The sequence below is a fragment of the Heterodontus francisci genome, chromosome 13 (assembly GCF_036365525.1).
Source record: "Heterodontus francisci isolate sHetFra1 chromosome 13, sHetFra1.hap1, whole genome shotgun sequence".
In the NCBI taxonomy this organism is placed as follows: Eukaryota; Metazoa; Chordata; class Chondrichthyes; order Heterodontiformes; family Heterodontidae; genus Heterodontus; species Heterodontus francisci.
The window spans coordinates 86,044,815-86,061,406 of NC_090383.1; the positions used below are offsets into that span (position 1 = coordinate 86,044,815).

The 16,592-nt window shown below is 41.9% G+C and overlaps 1 protein-coding gene across 2 annotated transcripts in view; it reads left to right on the top strand.

Annotated features, from left to right (window-relative positions):
* The window catches only part of ubr2 (ubiquitin protein ligase E3 component n-recognin 2), a 177,306-nt gene that overhangs the window by 114,224 nt on the left and 46,490 nt on the right, over positions 1–16,592 (top strand). For both annotated transcript variants that reach the window (XM_068045124.1, XM_068045123.1), the window contains exons 16-22: positions 9,457–9,518; positions 11,544–11,654; positions 14,285–14,350; positions 14,961–15,083; positions 15,265–15,328; positions 15,650–15,774; positions 16,493–16,545. In XM_068045124.1, coding sequence (XP_067901225.1) covers positions 9,457–9,518; positions 11,544–11,654; positions 14,285–14,350; positions 14,961–15,083; positions 15,265–15,328; positions 15,650–15,774; positions 16,493–16,545 — 604 coding nt within the window. The remainder of the gene's footprint in view (positions 1–9,456; positions 9,519–11,543; positions 11,655–14,284; positions 14,351–14,960; positions 15,084–15,264; positions 15,329–15,649; positions 15,775–16,492; positions 16,546–16,592) is intronic.

A 16,592-nucleotide genomic window follows, 5' to 3' on the forward strand; every position in this document is an offset into this window, starting at 1 on the left:
AAATCATGAGAGGTATAGACAGGGTGGATAGCAAGAAGCTTTTTCCCAGAGTGGGGGATTCAATTACTAGGGGTCACGAGTTCAAAGTGCGAGGGGAAAAGTTTAGGGGGGATATGCGTGGAAAGTTCTTTACGCAGAGGGTGGTGGGTGCATGGAACGCGTTGCCAGCGGAGGTGGTAGATGCGGGCACGATAGCGTCTTTTAAGATGTATCTGGACAGATACATGAATGGGCAGGAAGCAAAGAGATACAGACCCTAAGAAAATAGGCGACATGTTTAGATAGAGGATCTGGATCGGCGCAGGCTTGGAGGGCCAAAGGGGCTGTTCCTGTGCTGTAATTTTCTTTGTTCTTTGTTTATCACATGCAATACATCACACCCCTTTTCCTTTACTACAATATCTGCATCATCCCCCTCGTTTGTGAAGACAGATGCAAAGTATTCATTAAGAACAATACCAACATCTTCTGCTCCTACACATATGTTACCTTTTTGGTCTTTTACGGGCCCTACTGTTTCCTTAGTTATCCTCTTACTCTGAATGTATTGATAAAACATCTTTGGGTTCAACTTGATTCTGCTTGCCAATATTCTTTCAGTCTCCCTCTTAGCTTTCCTAATCTTTTTGATTTCACTCCTCCACTTTCTATACCCCTCTCAGCTTTCTGTAGTATTGAGTTCTTGTGTCAGAGATAAGCTTTCCTTTTCTGCGTTATCTTACCCTCTAAGCTCCTTGACATCCTTGGGGCTCAGGAGTTGGCCATCCCACCCTTTTTTCTTTGTGGGAGCATGCTTACTCTGAACCGCTTGAATCTCCCCTTTGAATATCTCCCACTGACACTGTTTTGCCTTTTAAGTAGCTGTTTCCAGTCCACTTTTGCTAAATCAATCCTCGGTTTAGTAAAATTGGCCTTTCCCCAATTGATAACTCTAGCTGCTGTTCTTTCCTTGTCCTTTTCCATAATTATGTTAGAACTGACTGAATTATGATCACTACCACCAAAATGCTGTCCCACCGCTACCCTTTCCACCTGCCCATCTTCCTAAAACTGCGTCCTCTCTTCTTGGACTTGCTACATACTGGCCAAAAAAGTTCTCCTGAATGCACCTCAAGAATTCTGCTCCCTCAATTCCTTTCCCAATAAAACTATCCCAGTTAATATTGGGGTAATTAAAATCTCCCATTACTGCCCTATTGTTCTTGTACTTGTCAGAGATTTTCCTACATATCTGCTTTCTATCTCCCTCTGACTGTTTGGTGGTATAGTACATTCCTAGCCCCTTTTTTGTTCCTTAGCTCAAACCATATGGCCTCATTTGATGAACCTTCTAACATATCCCTCCTCACAGCTGTAATTGTTTCTTTTACCAAAATTGTCACTCCCCCTCCTTTCTTATCCCCCTCCCTATCGCATCTGAAAACCCTGTAACCAGAAACGTTGAGCTGTCATTCCTGACCCTCCTTAAGCCATGTTTTTGTAATAGCTGATATTATACTGCCATGTGTCCCTGTGCCCTCAGCGCATCTGCTTTATTTGCTATACTTAAGTTAAAATAGATACCCTTGAGCACTGCCAAACTTTTATTTTCTAACCTTTTGTTTCCTCTGTCTTCCAGACTCATCCATTAATTTTCTGCCTTCCATTTTCATTTCTGATTTTGTCCCAACTGAGTCTTATCTCCGGTCTCCACCCCCCCTGCCAAATTAGTTTAAACCCTCCCCAACAGCACTTGCAAAATGTCCTGCAAGGAACTCAGTCTCAGCTCTGTTCAGGTGCAACCCGTCCAGTCTGTACAGGCCCCAGCTCCCCCAGAGCCGGTCCCAAGAATCTAAAGCCTTCCCTCCTGCACCATCTTTCCAGCCATGCATTCATCTGTCTTATCCTTCTATTTCTGCACTCACTTGTGCATGGCACTGGGACTAATCCAGAGATTACTACTTTTGAGGTCCTGCTTGCTAATTTCTTACCTAGCTCCCTACATTCTGACTGACTTTCTGCCTATGTCATTGATTCCGATGTGGACCACGACTGCTGGCTGTTCACCTTCCCCCTTCAGGATGCTCTGCAGCCGCTCAATGACATCCTTGACCCTGGCACCAGGGAGACAACACACCATCCTGGATTCACATCTGCGGCCACAGAAATGCCTGTCTGTTCCACTGACTATTGAATCACCTATCACTATGGCTCTTCCAGTCTTCCCTGCACCCTACTGTGCAGCTGAGCCACTGGTGGTGCCATGGACCTAGCTCTGGCTGCACTCCTCAGATCAACCATCACTCATCAGTATTCAGAACTGCTTACCTGTTGGAGAGTGAGATGCACTCAAGGGTCTCCTGCACTACCTGCCTGGTTCTTTTTGACTACCTGACGGTCACCCATTCGCTCTCTGCCTGCATACTCTTAAGCTGCGGGGTGACCACATCTGTAAACGTGCTATGCATGTAGCTCTCACCCTCATGAATGCACCGAAGTGTCACCAGCTGTTGCTCAAGTTCCAAAACCCATAGCTCAAGCTGCTGCAACTGATGACACTTGCTGCACAAATGGTTATCCAGGATATGGGAAGCATCCTAGAGCTCCCTCATAGCACAAGAGGTGCACTCTCGAGGTTGAAGCAACCCTGCTATTCCTTTACTTATTCGATGACCATTTGCTACTGCTGAAAAAAAAGTAATGTTACTAATACTAAAACACCTTATAACTATTTATGAAACCTTACTACTACTGATAAATCCTACTACTAATCAATACAGTTCATTAGTTAAAATTAACTTTGATATCTGGGAGACTAGAATACAAGGGGGTTAGAAGTAATTCTGCATCTTTACAAAGCCCTAGTTTAGTTAAATCACAGCCGGACAATTGTGTTCAGTTTTGGGCACCACACCTTAGGAACAATGTGTTGGCCTTGGAGGGAGTGCAGTGCAGATTTAGTAGAATGATAGCAGGACTCCAAGGAGGGAGGGATTACAAAAGATAAGGTGGTGTATTCCCTTGAATTTAGAAGGTTTAAGGTGTGATTTGATTGAAGTTTTCAAAATATAAAGGGGAACTTTTGGGTTATGAAGAGAGAAATTATTTCTGCTGGTTTGGAGAGTCTAGGACAAAGGGACATAGCCTAAAAGTTAGACCCAGACCTTTCAGAGTGAAGTTAGGAAACAGACAAAGCAGGCTTGAGGGGGCTAAATGGTCTGCTCTTCCTATGTTCTGTGACTTTTCCTATGTTCCATGAAAGAGCTTTTAACTTGAGACGGTTTGAAACACACAAGACAGTGTCTTACTTCCTTTTTTCATGAATCATGAAAAATCCAGGATTTGTTTCATTGATGTGCGACCCCAACATGTTTCTGTCAATATTAGTTACTTAAATAGAAACCGAAAATGTTGGAAATTCTCAGCAGGTCAGGCAGCAACTGTGGAGAGAGAAACAGAATTTAAGTTTCAGGTCGATGATCTTTCATCAGAACTGGAAAAAGTTCTAAATGCAACAGGTTTTTAAGCAAGTGCAGAAGTGAGGAAAGGGGAGCAAAGAACAAGAGGGAAGGTGTGGAATAGTGTCTAAGGCAGGAGAAATTAAATGTCAAAAGGAATGATGGTGAAAGCCATAGAGGGTGGTAATGGGACAATAAAAAAAAATGGGCCTAGAGGAGCTGAAAATGGCATAAGGAAAATCATTGCCATCATCTGCTGTCGAAAAAAAAAATGGGCGCAATGGTTATGATCTGAAATTGTTGAACTGAATATTGTCTGGAAGGCTGTAAAGTGCCTAATCGAAAGATGTTTGTGTTCCTCAAGCTTCCGTTGAGCGTCATTAGAACAGTGTAGGAACTCGACATCAGAATAAGAATGGGACGGGGAATTAAAATGAGCTGTGAATGCAATATACTAAGCAGAAAAGTACACGTAAATCCTGGATGGTGAGAAGTAAGGAGGCAAAAGGGTAAATTGTTCCATGTCCTCTGGGGGGGTGTTGGGGGTTATTGAAGAGTTGACGAGGATTTTTATTTATTTATTCGTTGAGGGGATGTGGGCATCGCTGGATATGCCAGCATTTATTGCCCATCCCTAATTGCATTTGAGAAGGTGGTGGTGAGCTGCCGCCTTGAACCGCTGCGGTCCTTGGGGTATAGGTATGCCAACAGTGCTATTAGGAAGTCAGTTCCAGGATGTTGACCCAGCGACAGTGAAGGAATGGCGATATAGTTCCAAGTCAGGATGCTGTGTGACTTGGAGCGGAACTTGCAGGTGGTGGTGTTCCCATGTATCTGCTGCCCTTGTCCTTCTAGGTGGTAGAGGTTGTGGGTTTGGAAAGTGCTGTTGAAGGAGGCTTGGTGAGTTGCTGCAGTGCATCTTGTAAGTGGTACACACTGTTGCCACTGTGCATCGGTGGTGGATGGGGTGCCAAAGAAGGAACAGTCCCTTCAGAATGCTGAAAGGCAAGGGCAGCATTGTGCTGCAGGTGGCAGAGGATGATCCGTTGAATATGGAAACTCGTGGGGTGGAAGGTGAGGTCGGGGAAAGAACAAGTTGAGAGCAGAAGTGCGGGAAATGGGATAGACACAATCCAGGGCCTTGTCACCCAAGCTGGAGGGGAGTCCTCAGTTGAGGAAAAAGGAAGGCATATCGGAAGCACTAGTAACATAAGTAACAATGGCAGGACAGATCTTGTGTTGCAGCTGTGGAATGTGGGATCTCCTGGAAGCAAATGCGATCCAGGATACAGTCTGCAGTAAGTGTAAGCAGCTAGAGAAATTCCAGATCAGGGTTATTGATCTGGAAGCTGAACTGCAGACACTGTGCAACATCAGGGAGGGGGAGCGATACCTGGACACTTTGTACCAGAAGGCGGTCACACCCCTTAAATTACAGTCGTCTGTTTTGGCCAGCAGTGAGGAACAGGAAGGTGTGACCGTGAGTGAGGCAGGTAAAAGGACTGAGCAGACAGTCGTGGAGGAGCCTCAGCCTTTGCAATTGTCAAGCAGGTTTGATGTGTTTGTAACCTGTGTAGACGCAATCAAGGGTTGTAGGGTGGATGAGCAGGCTGGCCATGGCACCGCGGTAAGCCGTTCAAGCGAGGAGAGCAAAAAGAGTAGTAGTGGTAGTTGGGGAAAGTATAGTGAGGGGGATTGACATTGTTCTCTGCGGCAAAGAGTGAGAGTCTAGAAGGCTGTGTTGCCTGCTCGGTGCCAGGGTTCAGGACATCTGTTCAGGGCTGGAGAGGAACTTGCAGGGGGAGGATCCAGTCTTCGTGGTCCATGTAGGTACCAACGACATAGCCAGGACAAGAAAAGAGTTTCTGCGTAGTCAGTATGAGGAGCTAGGTACCTAATTAAAAAGCAGAACCTCTGGATTATTATCTGAACCACGTGCAAATTGGCATAGGGTAAATCAGATTAGGGAAATTAATGCGTGGCTCAAAGACTGGTGTGGTAGAAGTGGGTTCCGGTTCGTGGGGCACTGGCACCAGTACTGAGGGAAGTGGGGCCTGTATCATTGCGACGGTCTTCACCTGAACCGTACTGGGACCAGTGTTCTAGCGAGCTGCATAACTAGGGAAGTAAAGAAGGTTTTAAACTAAATAGTAGGGGCATGGGTTCAAATTTGGGAAGATGTGGTAAATCTAAGAGTAGAGACCAGGCAAGAGAGAAAGGTATTAATATGGGAAATGATAGACTGTGACAGGAAGGGACAGTGTGCAAGAGGGCATGAAAGCAGAGCTAGCTAAAGCGAACTGACAAAGTAGCTTAAAGGATAGGTCAATAGAGATGCAGTGGCTGACATTTAAGGGCATATTGCAGAATGCACAGAATAGATAAGCACCAACAAGAGTGAAAAATTCCAAGAGGAGGACCCACCATCCATGGTTAACTAAAAAAATTAAACATGGTATCAGAATTCAAAAGAAAGCAGATAATTGCGCAAAGATGGGTGGCAGGTCAGAAGATTGGACAGAATGTAAAAAAAACAGCAAAGAATGACTAAATGGTTAATAAGGAGGAACAAATTAGAGTACGAGAGAAAGCTAGCTAGAAATATAAAACAGATAGTAAGAGTTTCTGTAGATATTTTAAAAAGAGTTAACAAAGTGAGTCTGGGGAATTAATGATGGAAAATAAGTAGATGGCAGATGAATTGAACAGGTATTTTGCATCGGTCTTCACTATTGAGGATGCAAGTAACATCCCAGAAATAGCTGTAAATCAGGAAATGGAAGAAACTCAAGAAAATTACAACCAACTGGGAAGTGGTACTGAGCAAATTGTTGGAGCTGCGGGCTGACAAGTCTCTGGGTACTGATGGACTTCATCCTGGGGTGTTAAAAGAAGTAGCTCATGAGATAGTTGATGCGTGGTTTTAGTTTTCCAAAATTCCCTAGATTCGGGGAAGATTCCATTCGATTGAAAATTAGCAAATGTAACTCCTTTATTCAAAAAGGGAGGGAGACAGAAAGCAGGGAACTACAGGCCAGTTATCTTAACATCTGTCATAATGAAAATGTTAGCTGCTATTAAAGACATTCTAGCAGTGCACTTAGAAAAATTCATGGTAATCAGGCAGAGTCAATATGATTTTGTGAAAGGGAAATCATGTTTAACCAATTTATTGGAGTTCTTTGAAGCAGTAACGTGCTGTGGATAAAGGGGAACCGGTGGATGTACTGTACTTAGATTTGCAGACGGCACTTGATAAGGTGTGCCACAGCAAAGGTTATTGCGGAAGATAAAAACTCATGGTGTAGGGGTTAACATATTGGCATGGATAGAAGATTGGCTAGCTAACAGGAAACCGAAAGTAGGCATAAATGGGTCATTTTCTGGTTGGCAAGGTGTAACGAGTGATGCGCCACAGGGATCAGTGCTGAGGCCTCAACTTCTTACAGTTTATATAAATGACTTGGATGAAGAGACCAAAGCTATGATTACTAAATTTGCTGATGACACAAAGATAGGTCAGAAAATAAATTGTGAAGAGGACATGAGGCTACGAAGGGATATAGATAGGTTAAGTGAGTGGGCAAAGATCTGGCAAATGGAGTATAATGTGGGAAAATGTGAAATTGTCCACTTTGGCAGGAAGAATAAAAAGGAGCATATTATCTAAATGGTGAGAGATTGCAGAGCTCTGAGATGCAGAGGGATCCAGGTGTCCTAGTGCATGAATCACAAACGGTTAATATGCAGGTACAATACATACTTAGGAAAGCTAATAGAATGTTATTGTTTATTGCGAGGAGAATTGAATACAAAAGTAGGGAGATAATGCTTTGGTTATACAGGGCATTGGTGAGAGCACCTCTGAAGTGCTGTGCACAGTATTGGTCTCCTTGTTTAAGAAATGCGTTGGAGGCAGTTCAGAGAAGGTTTACTGGACTAATACCTGGAATGGGCGGGTTGTCTTATAAGGAAAGGTTGGGCAGGCTAGGCTTGTATCTGCTAGAGTTCAGAAGAGTAAGAGATGACTTGATTGAAACATATAAGATCCTTGGGAGTCTTGAAAGGGAAAGGATGTTTTCTCTTGTGGGGGAGTCTAGGGGAACTAGGGGTCACTGTTTAAAAGTAAGGGGTCGCCCATTTAAGACAGGTGAGGAGAATTTTTTCTCTCAAGGTTGAGAGTCTTTGGAACTCTCTTCCTCAAAAGGCAGTGGGAGCAGAGTCCTTAAGTATTTTTAAGGCAGAGGTAGATAGATTCCCTACTAAGCCAGCGGCGCCGGAGATGGCTTGGCATGCGAGCCGCATGGAAGATGACAGGATCCCAAGGACACTTTGTACAGCGATCGCCAGAGCTGGCGGGCAACCATAAAGGCGGGGCTAAAGCGTAGCGAGTCGAAGAGACTTTGCAGTTGGCAGGAAAAAAGACAGAAGCGCAAGGAGAGAGCCAACTGTGTAACAGCCCCGACAACCAATTTTATCTGCAGCACCTGTGGAAGAGTCTGTCACTCTAATATTGGCCTTTATAGCCACTCCAGGCGCTGCTTCACAAACCACTGACCACCTCCAGGCACTTACCCATTGCCTTTCGAGACAAGGAGGCCAAAGATAAGAGATTCTTGATAAGTAAGGGGGTGAAAGGTTATCAGCCATAGGCAGGAATGTGGAATTGAGGTTACAATCAGATCAGCCATGATCTTGTTGAATGGCAGAGCAGGCTCGAGGGGCCGAGTGGCCTACTCCTGCTCCTAATTCGTATGTTTGTATGTGTAGAAGGTGACGTCATCAGATCAGATGCATCAGAGATGGAGGAACTAGGAGAATGAAAGAATTCTGACAGGAATTGGGGTGGGAGGAAATGCAATCAAGATAGTTGTGGTGGTCAGTTGGTTTATAGTAGATATTGATCGACAACCTATCCTCAGAAATGGAACAATATAAGTCTAGGAAGGGAAGCAAAGAGTTGGAGATGGACCATGTGGAGCTGAAGGGTGGAGGAAAGTGAAAATTGGAAGCAAAGATGATGAAATATTCTAGTTTGGACATGAGCAGGAAGCGGCACCACTCGAGTAATTATTGTGCTGGAAAAAGTGAGGGAGGGGACCTGAGTAGGATTGGAACCAAGAATGTTCCACATATCCCATGAAAAGGCAAGTATGGCTAGGACACTCCTGGGTTCCCACAGCAACACCTTTTTAATTGGAGGATGTGAGTGGAGTCAAAAGAGAAGTTATTCAGTGTGAGAACTAGTTCAGCCAGGCAGAGGAGAGGGGTGGTAGATGGGGACTGGTTGGGCCTCTGTTCAAGGAAGAGGCAGAGTGCCTTTAGGTCATGCATTTGGGGGATGGAGGTGTAGAGGGACTGGGCATCCATGGTGCAAAGGAGAAGGTTAAGACCTGGAAACTGTTCAAGTGGCAGAGACTAGGAAGAGCTGTGAATGCAAGTGGGAAGAGACTGGACAAGGGGAGAAAAAATGGAGTTGTGTTCGGAAGAGATCAGTTTCGTGACTAAGTACACGCTGAAACGACAGGTCTACTTGACTGCAAATGCTTATCAAGTCTTGCAGCATCTGTGAAAAGAGGAATGGTGTTAATGTTTCGGGTCACTGACCTTTCCTCAGAACTGACAGTCCTGTTTGTGGACCTTGGGAAGGAGGTGGAAGCATGTGCTGGATTGGGGGACTGAGAGATTGGAGACAGTTGAGGGAAGATCTCCAGATGACATGAGGTCACTGACATTCTGGGAAGCGATGGCTTGATGAGTGGTGGGGTTATGTTCTTGGGGGTATTAGGAGGAGGTGTCAAAAAGTTTGCGTTTAGCCTCCGGAAGTAGAGGACAGTTCACCAAATAACAGGGCCACCCTTGTATGCAGATTTAGTTACTTGCTAGTTTGATTGTTTTTAGTTATTTGTCACATCTGTAGAAACTAAAATGGATCCCTCTATTTTGTTCTATTTTAATTTATTTCTGACGCAAACCCTGAAGAACTATAATCCAGGATTACTTCGCTTTTTCATTTCAGGTCTGCATGTGCTTTTAAGCAAAACTGAAGTGGCTTACAGGTTTCCAGAGTTATTGCCCCTTGTGAGTATAATGTGTATCTATTTTGATATTTTTTCGAGTGATCATATTTAAACTGGCTGGGGATAGATTCCATCAAAACCAAGTCTACACCCAAAGCATTAATCAATCATTTCAGAGCTGTTCAGACCAGCTGTCTGTTTCCAGCATTTGCAACTTGATCTTTTTAATCCTTTTAAACTGATTGCTTCAAGTAGCATGATCACACTCTTGCTTAAAATGTTTCTCTGGGCTAAACTAAATAAATACTTAATATTAGCATGTTCTTCAACTTTAAAAATAAGGTGGTCCATTTCCAATCATTTAAATTTCATTTCATAAGCAACTATGCTGCCTGTCTGGATCTTCTAATACATTAGTTATGTATTTTTTTTGCTAAGAGTGATGTTTGAAAATGTAGTAATGATGGATGTGCAGTCCATGCTTCTCTGATGAGCACTGCACCAGGTACTCGCTCTATAAAACTCACTGGGAGAATTGCTGACTAGCAATTAGGAGCAGGACCCCTTGCCAAAACAACTTTTCCTTTCTCCCTTCCCTTCACCTCGAACACAAGGGTGCTCAGGGCAATTGTAATGTCTTACTGCTGCTGTTGAGATTAATTATTTTCGTACAAGCTGGGTTTCACATTGTGAATCTGCTCAGTCGGTAATCGTTAGCTACTCACAATGGCAACCACCTATGGGGGAGTTGTTTAGATGTTTCTTTTAGCTCTTATTTTCATATGTACATGACAGAATTTTGTGTCTGAGTCAGCTACACAAAAATGGCAGTGCAAACTTTCAAGGTTGTAATTCTAGTTTGAAATTTGTCAGTCTTGAAATGCATTCTGACTTTTTAGCAACTGTCTATTAATTTTAGACTGCCAGCGATAAACATACAACAGTATGACAGCTATTACAGTATGTGTGGGACTCAAGTAAATTTTTGAGCTTAGCTGTTCATCATGAGCTGTGAGCTGCTTGATACAATGTTGTGAAATGTATTCCACCTCGGGAGAGGGAAGGAAAAGCTGGGGACTGTACTGTTCTGCAGCTGTCCTTATCCTGTTGCCAGCATAGCAACAAGATTGAAGGTAGTCAGTGGTAAGTTCTCCACTCAAATCATTCCACCTTCCAGAAGATGCCATGAGTGTGATGGTGCGAAGCAGCTATCAAGAAACCAAACCTACAAAATGCACGCCTAAACAAACAAATTACGGCCTTTTCATTTCATGTCTTGTAATGAGACTTAGCCACTAAGAAGTGGAAGACTTTTGCCTGCAATTCTTATAAGGGCGGCACAGTGGCGCAGTGGTTAGCACCGCAGCCTCACAACTCCAGGGACCCGGGTTCGATTCCGGGTACTGCCTGTGTGGAGTTTGCAAGTTCTCCCTGTGTCTGCGTGGGTTTTCTCCGGGTGCTCCGGTTTCCTCCCACAAGCCAAAAGACTTGCAGGTTGATAGGTAAATTGGCCATTATAAATTGTCACTAGTATAGGTAGGTGGTAGGGAAATATAGGGACAGGTGGGGATGTTTGGTAGGAATATGGGATTAGTGTAGGATTAGTATAAATGGGTGGTTGATGTTCGGCACAGACTCGGTGGGCCGAAGGGCCTGTTTCAGTGCTGTATCTCTAATCTAATCTAATCATAAATATCCTTAGATTTTGTGTACTAAATTTCTCTGAGAGTGTGACTTGAATTCACTCAGTGTTACATGTCTCAGTACTTTGAAGTAAGGAATTACACTTGCTTGAGGCTGTAAAAGATCTTGAATGACACGGAAAGAATTTAGTTTTTATGATGCTTTAAGTTTTGTGCAATGCCCTAGCACAGGTTCAACACCAAAGCTGGTTTTCATGTATAGACAAACTACAACCCTACAAAGCTGGATTCTCTTTCCTTTGCTAATGCCCATTGTAATGCATTTGTTTTGTTTTACTTTAATCAGCAGGAATCTGTAAAGCTTATTCTTCAGCTGTCAGCTAATACTTGCTCATTTGTTTGTACTTCAGTAGCTGACCTTTTTTTAAATCAATTGTCCACAGAGTGAACTGAGCCCACCATTATTAATAGAACATCCTCTTCACTGCATGGTGCTGTGTGCACAAGTACATGCTGGAATGTGGAGGAGAAATGGATTTTCCCTAGTTAATCAGGTAAGTGTCAATCATAACATTATTTAGATTGTATTTGGCAGTAACATAGTACAGAATATTTTGCAATCAGACTCTGTAATGAGTACTTATATGTCAGTTCCACAAACTTAAGCATGCTTCAACTTTTATACCTAGCTGATTTGATAAATACAGTTATACTAAGGTCACAAATGTACTTGCCATATCAGGCTATTTGCATAATTGTTACTTTAAAAATAAAGACTTGGCTGTTTTCCAGGATTGTTACAGTAACAAAGTTTTCTTAGATCTCAATGAAAAAATGCTCTAAATTGAGAGTTGAGATTTGTTATAAAATCTAGTAATGGTTAAGTGTTGCATAATCTTTTTTGAACACTTTACATTTGAAGCATATCCTGCATCATGGGGTACTTGATATTATTCAATCCTAAATTTATTCTCCCTGCAAATTTCACAACTAAAACCACCTTGGTAGCCTCCATTGATGCATTATTACCACAAACTTATTGAGATGTTACACTAGTGCATCTAAGTTTATATTTTATAGAAATAAAATAACTATTCTGAAAGTTTGCAAGTTGATATGAGTGAGATTGTCCAAAACTGGCTAGTCACTTTGTTGCAGATAAGTTAATTAGTCTTCCCTGTGCATTTTTAATCATGGAATATGCTGGCATTTTATTGCCCATTGCTGGTTTCCCTTGAGAAGGTGCTGGGTCGGTTGCCTTAAACCTCAGTCAATGTGAATGAATGTACTCCCACAATGCAAATAATGAGTTCCACAATTTTGATTCAGGGCCTGTGCAGGATAACAGTTTGGAGTGTGTTGCAGAGCACTGATGTTTTGAGGGCTCAAATTGATTATAGCTGTAGAGATTTGCATTTTGGACTGCTATTTTTGAGAGGGGCTCAAATTCAAATATATTTAGCTCTCTTGCTGCGTCTGACTGAACGAAATTAAATTCTTATGATTTGAACTAGTGTTATCAGGATTTTTTATTGCAAGTTTTAAGTCAAGGGTGTAGAAATTATCGTTGACTTGTAATGCCACTAAATTATGGAAGAGAAAGTGGGCAGCCTTTTGTAATGAAAGCAAAATACTGCGGATGCTGGAAATCTGAAACAAAAACAAGAAATGTTGGATTCACTCAGCAGGTCTGGCAGCATCTGTGGAAAGAGAAGCAGAGTTAACGTTTCGGGTCAGTGACCCTTCTTCGGAACTGAGTTCCGAAGAAGGGTCACTGTCCCGAAACGTTAACTCTGCTTCTCTTTCCACAGATGCTGCCAGACCTGCTGAGTGAATTCAGCATTTCTTGTTTTTGTTTCAGCCTTTTGTAATGTGTCACCAAGATATTTGCTACTTTATGTATTAAGTGTTGTGTTTTCTAAAAATGAACATGTGGGTAATTTATTTCTAAGAAGCCGCTAACTTCATCCCTGTCCTTGGCAAAAGTCTGACGCGGAACCAGACTTTTCGCAACCTTGGTGTCATATTTGACCCTGAGATGAGTTTCTGACCACATATCTGCGCCATCATTAACACCACTTATTTCCATCTCTATAATATCACCTGCCTTAGTTCATCTGCTACTGAAACCCTCATCCATGCCTGGGTTACGTCCAGACTTCACCATTCCAATGCACTCCTGGTTAGCATCGCATTTTCTACTCTCTGTAAACTTGAGGTCATCCAAAACTGCTGTCTGTGTCCTAACTGCACCAAGTCCCGTTCACCCATCGCCCCTTCGCTCACAGACCTACATTGCTCCCGGTGAAACAACACCTTGATTTTCAAGTTCTTATCTCTGTTTTCAAATCTCTCAAGGCCTTGCCCCTTCTTATCTCTAGTCTCATCCCCACAAGCAACTAAGAGATCTGTACTCCTCCTATTACGTGAGTGTGGCAGAAGCAGATTCAATTGAGGCCTACTAAAGAGAACTGGATGATTATCTGAAGTGAAAAGTTTTTCCAGGGCTAAGGGGAAAAGGCAGGAGAGTGGGACTAGCTGAGCTGCTCTTGCAGAGAGCTAGCACAGACACGATGAGCTGAATGGCTTCCTGCGCTATAACCATTCTAGAATTGTATTCTATAATTCAGAATGTGATGAAAATTTATGTATTGAATTTCTCGTCTTTTTAATTCTTCAAGTTTTATTTAGGTTTCTCCCAAAAGCCTGAATTATATATAGTTGGGAGAATATGATTTCTCTTGCCTACCTGTGCTGTTTCTGTTCCTTTCATTACCTCTATTTCTTTCACTTCTGCTTCTCTTTTCTTGCCTCTTTGCTTCTTTCTTTGTGACCTCCTTGCTTTTCTTTGTCTTTTTCCTCTTTCCTTTCAGTGGAGATGAGAATGTGCATATATTCGGAGCTGTAGCATCACCACTGGCAGGATGGTGCAGTTATAATGTGACAAGTTTACATCGGCAGTTTCCATGATGAATATGGGCATAGAAATATGTTGTGGGAAAAGTTGACTGTGTACATGAAAGATTTTTTAATATTTTATAGGTATGACTGAGAGAAAGAAGTAGTTCATTTCCTAAATCAAGAACCAAATGCTTTTAATTTTGATACAGATATAGAAATGCTGCTGTTGCACTCGAACCAGAAAGCTGCCAAACATTTTGTGTTTTTTTTTTCTCTCCTCCAGATATATTATTATCACAATGTGAAATGCAGAGTTGAAATGTATGATAAAGACTTAATAATGCTCCAGGTAAGAGCCTTCATCCCAGCTGATGTATTGACAGTTACTGAGCAAAGATGACGAGAATAAGGTTTCAAACAGTTATGCTTTGAGGTGAAATTTTAGGTCTTGTATAGTTCCTAGGAAATAATTTAGGTTTTCTTTGTAGCTTTAAATGGAATGAACTTTTTTAAATTTGTGATTCATGACTTTGTAGTTGGCACTAACTTCCTGAATTACTGAGATGGTTTGTACCAACTAGCAATATTTAAGCCACTTTTTCTGACCTGTAAAGGATGGATTGAGTACTTTAGCTTGCTGGTGGTCAAATTTCTAATGGCAAGATGGATCCTGTTTATTGTGCTGTTGCCAGAGCCATCTTTTCAAACCATTTCTCTACCTGATATAACACTGATGCCAGAAACTAGATATTTTCTCATCTACTGTTCTAGTTTATTGCCAACAGGAAAAACTACGTTTGACAGCAGTCTAAATGCAGCATTAATTCCCATTTATTCTGTGGTACTGTTGCATATTAATGCATTTGATTTTCACTGTACATGGATAACAGGTCGGAGAACAAAATTAATTGATGTTATAAAACTGTCAAAAATGCTTTGATGCATTTTGTTTTTTTCAGGCAGGGGCATCTATGATGGATCCAAACCATTTTCTCATGATTATGCTTTGTCGATTTGAGCTATACCACATATTTAATAGTCCTGACTATGGCAAGAGGTTTAGTTCTGAACACACCAACAAGGTAAAGGAGGAAATGCTTGTTTTCCAAAAGAATGATGTATTTCTTTCTGTCTTCTAAATTTGTTTCAAGTGTAAAAGTAGGATTGAGACTGTTTCCCTTTAGGAATTTGCAGTGTTATAATGGAAGTTTATAAATGAGGCTATTAATCGTTTTGTATTTTCTACAAATTTTACATTTCCAGGATGTTCTACAACAAAACAATACTCTAATCGAGGAAATGCTTCACCTGATCATGATGGTAGTTGGTAAGGCACTGTCACTTTTTTATGGATTACTACTTTGTCAAATTTGGCATCATTTGTCACTCTGACTAATCAACCTAACATCATTAATGACAGGAGAGGTAATCTGAAGATGCCCACAGGCTGATCTGATAAGATGGTGTTAGTGGACGTTGAACAGAAGGCTTACTTGCTTACTCTGTTCGGAAATAGTATCTGATGTGAAATAGGTCAAGAGGGTTGGGGTGGAGAAAGAGAATTATTTTAACACATGGCATTAAAGTATGTGTTTCTCATGACAATGTTAGCCATTTTAACTTGCATTATTTTATCTTTGGGGCTCAGGAGAGCGATATACTGCTGGCGTGGGTCAGGTGTCTGCTGAGGATGAACTCAAGCGTGAAATTGTTCATCAGCTATGTATAAGACCAATGGCACACAGTGAGCTGGTTAAAGCATTGCCTGAAGATGTGAGTATATTGTTTGTGCAGTAATTGATAACTTCTTGCTTCATTCTGGAATGATATTGAGATCAGTGGGAAAAACATTCCATTATCTTGGTGCTTAACAGTGCCACTGGCACCATCCCATAAACAACTCCTGCCCTAGGTTTTGATTTTTGTTTCCTACCAGTTTTCGTTCTGAATTCTTGCTTTTCATCACATTTACGCTGGAGCTTAAAGTTCTGCATATTCAACTGTAGAGACAGCAGCAAATCCGCCATATCCTGTTAGCTGATATTCCACATTTAGACATATTCAGCAGGGCCACAGTATACCATTCAGGAGCCCAGGTCTGTTGCTCCTGTTCTGTGCCAGAAGACACACCAGGTGTTTCTTCCCACCACTACCTTGATTGAAATTGTCTAGTTCACCACAGACCAAGGATTTTAGGTTTCTATACCATCATGCCACACCATTTGTTCTATAGGCTATCCATTTAGCGTACTATTATCGAAATATTTCAAAAATATATATATCGTAGGAATGTAGATAACCTAAGGTGAGAGCATTCGAGGCATGGACTTGTTTTTTTTTTAAGGTATCAGAAATGAAGCTGTGCACGTTAGGATATTCTTTACTCAATATTTATAACATATTTACCTGCTAGTCCTATTTTTGTTTATTTCCTGATGGAGTGATCAGTTCTACAAATGGTACATATTCTGCTGATTCTTTTTCTTCTTAGGAGAACAAAGAAACTGGAATGGAAAAGGTTATCGAATCTGTAGCTTCTTTCAAGTAAGTATGGAACTCCGTGTGAAATAACTGCATTAGTTGGATAGACC